We start from the raw sequence: 6,028 nt of genomic DNA, 5'->3' as shown, positions 1-6,028 counted from the left end.
GTAAACTTAATATTAAATCATTTCCAAACTAAAACGGAAAAGGCAGTAAATGTGTTTCTTTAGGAAATATTAGAAAACAACTTGCGCTGCTGCAACAACCTGGTAATTTTATGAAGCTCCAGCTGCTGATGGTTGAAAATTCAACTTCGATATCTGGGGTTTGGGCACACTGACATGACAAGTGAATTGGATTCAATGAGGGCACTTGATGGTGATTAGTAGGTTTTGAAGTATACGTGGGCACTAGTAGGTATAGGCTGAGTCGTGTGTTTTATGGAATGCACTCTGAAGCTTGTGGGAATGGGTGTTTGAACTGGAAAAAGTGTGATGGGGTGCACCATAGTGTGGAGTTCAGAGATGGAAACTTGAAGCAGTGGTTTATTCCACAGGGAGTTTACTTTGATGATGGAGGTTATTTGAGAGAACTGAGTGGGTAACAGGTACGGATATGAGGAGGATGTTGGATTCGGGGTGTAAGATTCCGGATGGGAGTAGTTCTGATGAGCTGGGGGTGGAAAATCACTGTGCGAGGGGAATGGGAGAATTTGAATGGACAGGGGAGGAGTTTAGGATTGAACCGGAAGCGGAACTGGAACATGGCATTTTCCGGGGGCCGTGCTCACGAAATGGTTGCTGAAAGAGGTGTGGGTCCTCAACACCGATATCGCTTCGTACTTTGACTCCGTGCCGAAACCACGAGGTCCGTCCAACATTCTATATCTGCAGCGATGGAGGCCCAGGGAGGCAGCGAAATATTACAGGCAGAGAGAGAGCGGATTCGCCGGGAGATCCTGGAGTTGGAACAGCGCCTGGGAGTGGGCGCCATTGAAGACCTGGGAGGCAAGGAGAGCGGTAAGTGGTGGTAGGGAAACCTTAGTCCAGCGAGTAGGGGATTGGGGTGGCGGTGCGCTAAGGGAAAACTGTACGCAGAAGAGAGGGAAAGGAGAGAAAGGTTTAGGGAAGGAGTGGGTAAAAAAAAGGTTACTTGGGATGAAGGGGGTCGATGGGGTAGTGGACAAGGAGGGAGTGTGAGCAACTAAGGAAAAGGTGGTGTTTTGGGAGATGAAGGGTGAGAGAATTGTATACCTCTGGTAAAGAAACTGCCTAATTTCACTCCAGGGAGTGAAGAAAGCAATAAGAGTGAGAGTGAAGGTGCTAGAGAGGGTGAACAGGGGAGAATGGTTTTGACGAAGGATCTCGGCCGAAACGTCGACTGTACGTCTTCCTATAGATGCTGCCTAGCCTGCTGCGTTCCACCAGCATTTTGTGTGTGTCGCTTGAATTTCCAGCTTCTGCAGATTACCACGTGTTTGAGAATGATTTTGGTTTGGTTTGATGAGGTGGTGAGAACGAATACGGGGAGGAGAAAGGGATAAAGTGGGTGGAAGAAAAGTGAAAGCTTGTTTTGTGTGAAATTATGTTTTGCATAGCATTGGAGGATGTCAGATTGGGCTGTGATCCGTGACCCCAGGGCTCTGGTTTGTTTTGATCTGCTGAAGATATCTGAATGAGCATTAAAGGCTGTGATGAGCTGAGAGTTTCTGACCTGGTATTGCCAACCCTCCATTGGGTGTCTCTGACCAGGAGATGAACATTTAATCTTCTCTCTGAGCTAAAGTTAATAGTAGGACTTAAAGGGGGGGGGGGTGATATTTTGCGGCATTATATATAAAATTAAATGGGGTGTATGAACTCAGAGCCACTGGCAACCAAAGCATATCCATTATGAATGATTGTTGGGGCTTTGTGCTTTAATGCCACTTCCTAATAGTGCTTTATAAATCCAGCTCTTAGTCCTGATTAAACTGGGGAAAAAATAGAAGATTCAATTTGGCAAAGGGAATTATATTGCTGGGAGGCACCCCTTATCTGGTTTAGTATTAGGTACTTCCCTTTTTGTGAAGACTAATGATGTCTCCAAGAAGCATAATCATGTTCCTCTCTGTACACGATTTGCTGTATTCGTGAAGTGATGCCTTTTCTTACTCCAGCAGGATATTATGAAGAGGAAGCTGAGTGTATCCAGCTGGTAAGGAACTCTTTGCATTACTTAGACCCAAAATCTTTCTTACAGAAAGAGCAATCGTTTGTGAAAAGGCAGAGAGCAAATATTGAGCCATTGAATGATCTGAATTGGAGCAATGCTTCATGAGGCAGGTTGCCAGTCATTTGTGGTTTCATTGCTGGATTTGAACTGGCAGAATAAAAACTATTCCCTTTTATTGTACTTGTATTTCTTTCCTATCTGTCCCACATATGTCTTTACAACAGACTGCACTGGATAATGTTGGTAACTAATAATAATGGACAACATATACATCTTCATCTGATGTGTACAGAAATAAGATGAAAAAACAAGTCTACGTACATTAATGCTCTTATCAGTCACAATGTTCCATCCATCTTCGCTTTATTCAGCCTACCTACAGTGGTGTAGATTATTTGGACCCTTGAGCCTGTTCTGCCATTCAGTAAGATTATGGCTTATCTGATCTTGACCTCAGAGTCACTTTCCTGTCTTCTCGACATGCATTTTCACTCCTTTCAGACTTTATATATCTTTGTCTCCTCCTTGACTCTATTCAACGACATCTTCATAGTTTTCTGGGTTAAAAAATTACAAAAGGGTACTTTTGCCACTCCATCTTTGTGATCCCTTGTTCTGAAACTATACATACCATAGTTCTGGACAACCCCACTTGGGATAAAGTCATCTTGACTTCCACTATGTCAATCCCCGTCAATCTCAGTCTCATTCTTCCAAACTCCAATGAGCACCGATCCAATCTGCTCAGTCTCCATTCAGATGTGAACCATTTCAGGAATCAACCTGGTAGGCCTTCACTACATCACCTCCAAAACAACTATAATGTTCCTTCATACACAATCCAAAACTACATGTTTTTGTCTTCTAAATAATTCATTCCACTATCTAGAAAGGACAAGCTAGGAGCTTGATGGGAGTTTGACTATTTTTGGGATATAGTATCCAATTCTCACACCTCTATTCATTCCTCTCCATGATCCATGCCTGTGACTTCTTATCTACAAAGTTCATTCCAACGTCTTCCTATAGGTTCTTCAACAACATCTGTCAAGTTTTATCTTCTGTTGACCAAACAAGGGCAGCAAAGTACATGTTATGTGTGCCAAGTGACCTACATCCTGACCTGGAGCTATTTTTCCATCCCTCACATGTCAAAAGCTCCAAATTCTGTAACTACTCACATGCACCATGAGAACACCCTTATTGTATGGGTAGAAATTCAAGAATGCATCTGATAACCCTGTTTATGAATACTTGTGGATATGCAAAAAATGTTTTGCTGACCAGGCCAACTACAATCATAAGAGTAAGATTCTACTGGGAGGCATTGGTGCCAACCAAGCAATGGGTGCCTCCTATTCTAATGCCACTCTCTCTTATTCAAAAGTATTTTTAAGCTATCTATTGTTCTTATCAACTAGATCTACAGATATGCCGCTGATGTTGTGGGATATGCAGATGATGAGGGATGGTGGTGGAAGGAGTAACTGTTGTTGTATTCAGGTGGAGGCCTCTCTTGGGGAAGCTGCCCCTCAGGTCCCTGACAGTATTTCAGATGATGAGGGAGATGACCTTCCTGAGGACCCCGAAACCTGCCTGCAGATGAACTTGGTGTACCAGGAGGTGATTGTGGAGAAGCTGCAGGACCTGGAATTGCTGCTGAAGCACAACAAGGAACAGCAGGTGACTCTTTGGGGCTGAGGTGGATTGAGAAAGTTGGGCATTGTGTAAAATGGCAGATTTTCTGCACTGCTCCAACTTCTTCCTATTGGATGTGTAGGTGACTGCCTAGCTGTTCTGGTACAATGGACTGTTCTAGGGTTGCAGGGTTTTGTCATCTAAAACACCTTTTCTTGTTCTTCCACTACTCTCTCAGTGCTTTAAAAGGGGTGTAGGACTAGGCAATGATTGAAGTTCTGTATCTCATGGTTACCATGTGTTAGCCTGTACTGAATGTGCCTGGATACAAGTTCAAACATCACACAATTGCAATCTTAACCTGGTTCATGCTTTTGTTTTTGCTGGAGTGTTTACAGTTATCGGCTACTGAGGCACTGATAATTCTTTACCCCCACTTCCTTATTTCAGGGTATAGATACGAGGGGTGATTGATAAATTCATGACCTACGGTAAAAGGAGTCCATTTTAGAAAACCTAGCACATTTATTTTTCAACATAGTCCCTCCTACATTTATACACTTAGTCCAGCGGTTGTGGAGTATACAGATCCCTTCTTTGTAGAACTCCAGAAGTGGTCCACAGCAGGGTGATTGATAAATTTGTGGCCTAAGGTATTGAGGTGAGTTATACAGCTCTCGTTACATACACATGCAGTTCAACTCTTAGAGTGAATATGCAGAAAGTTTGAAGTTAATAACTCATCTCCTTCTACCTTAGGCCACAAACTTATCAATCACCCCTCATAGATGCTTTAATGATCCCAAAGAAAATTGGAGTGTCACAGTAGCATTACAAGTGCACAGATATGCAAGTGTTAGAACAGAAGTAAGAAAGGATAAAAATAAGTTGTCTTAAAAAAAAAATAAGGATTACAAGATTTGCAAGTCAAAGATTACAAGATCACTTCCCTGGCTATAGGTTGACTCATTATAGAGCCTGTTGGCCGAGGGTAAGAATGGCCTTGTGTATTTGAGACAATATGCAGGTCTCCTAACTCCGCTCAGTCCCAGAGTTAAGTATGCTGTTCCATCAACTGTATGCTTGTGGCTTCTGAGGAATTTCAAAATAAAAATGGAAAAAGCTATAGGTATTCAGCTGTGTGGAGAGAGAACTTTCAGGTCAACATACCAACATTAACCATTCTTCATATGTCAGCAGTTCATCCCAGGAGTCCTTTCCACACTGCCCTCAAGAAAATACATAGTTTCTTAAATATGGGACAAGCTGCAGAAAGAGGGAATGGTTGAAAAAACAGAATGGGCAAGATTGACCGGGTGCTGTCTAAGGGAAGGAAGCAAATGCTTTAAAATCAAAACTAGATTAAAATTAGAAGATGAATGGACTCCATGAAAGGGAATGGACAAAGAAACTTGCCAGAACCGTGGTGTAGAAAACCGCAGTTGCTAGAAATCTGAAACAAAAGAGAATACTGTTACTACTCAACAGCTCAGGTTGCTTAATGGTATTGGTCCATGGCATAAGAAGTTGGGAACTCAGGAAAACTGACTTAGAGATAGATGACCTCGTTTCAAAATTAATCAGAAAAGACTAGTTATCTGAACTTCTTTAAACAAGGTAGATGCAGGAAAACTTAACAACAAATGCAGGCTGGTCAACAGCGTGTTAGGAAAAAGGAATAGAATTACATTTCAGCGTTCTGCAGATGCTGCCCATCGTGCTGAGTGTTTCCAGTATTCTGAATGCAGTATGCAGTTAACTGAAATTAAAATGAATACTCAGTCCCAAGGACTGCATGTGAATGGACAGGAGATGAGGTGTTCTTCCTGGACCTCTCATTGAGGTTCATTCGAACATAGCAGGCATTGGAAACCATTTCATCAGTATGATGTTGCAGCTTTAAAATGTCCACCTCAGAATCCCTGTGGTGGGTACAGCTTATGTTCCTTCATCCCTTATTACTCTGTTAATTAGTTCCCACTGACAAAAGTAGGAACCCAGGAGGTTACTGATAAAAGCCTGAAGTAGATTAATTCCCGTGAGCCTGTTCCACAATCTATTTTAATCGTGGTTGAACTGAATTGTAACCCCATTCAACCTGACATTAAAGGGAGGGAAATGCTGTAATCTATTATTAAGGAAGTAGCAGTAGTGTAGTTAGAAAATAATAAAATTGGGTGTCGTGAACAGAAGGGAAATCATGTTTTGACAGATGCTTTTCTTGTTGTAAGTAACAGACAAGATAATGATAAGCTAGTTGATTAGGATATTGAGACTTTTTTTGGGTTAGGAGACAAGCAGGTGCTGCATGGTCAGTGATCATCTCCAGAAGTAAATGTAATG

At 42.1% G+C, this 6,028-nt stretch overlaps 1 protein-coding gene and 1 non-coding gene across 3 annotated transcripts in view; both read left to right on the top strand.

The window, feature by feature from the left end:
• The first annotated feature begins 612 nt into the window (after positions 1–612).
• Positions 613–6,028, top strand: part of snapc4 (small nuclear RNA activating complex, polypeptide 4) — a 51,158-nt gene continuing 45,742 nt past the window's right edge. Inside the window, exons 1-3 of one of the 2 annotated variants that reach the window (XM_059994194.1) lie at positions 613–852; positions 1,995–2,029; positions 3,551–3,730. In XM_059994194.1, coding sequence (XP_059850177.1) covers positions 729–852; positions 1,995–2,029; positions 3,551–3,730 — 339 coding nt within the window. In that variant the 5' untranslated portion in view covers positions 613–728. Of the gene's footprint in view, positions 853–1,991; positions 2,030–3,550; positions 3,731–6,028 lie in introns of both variants that reach the window. The other variant, XM_059994193.1, reaches the window with a different exon arrangement.
• On the top strand, positions 1,519–1,615 carry LOC132377554 (Z30 small nucleolar RNA). The gene has a single exon (XR_009506692.1). It is a non-coding gene; the product is annotated as a Z30 small nucleolar RNA (small nucleolar RNA).

This window comes from Hypanus sabinus, chromosome 18, assembly GCF_030144855.1.
Source record: "Hypanus sabinus isolate sHypSab1 chromosome 18, sHypSab1.hap1, whole genome shotgun sequence".
NCBI classification, from domain to species: Eukaryota; Metazoa; Chordata; class Chondrichthyes; order Myliobatiformes; family Dasyatidae; genus Hypanus; species Hypanus sabinus.
The sequence above is the reverse complement of the archived record's forward strand: the minus strand, read 5'-3'. Positions and strand labels throughout refer to the sequence as shown.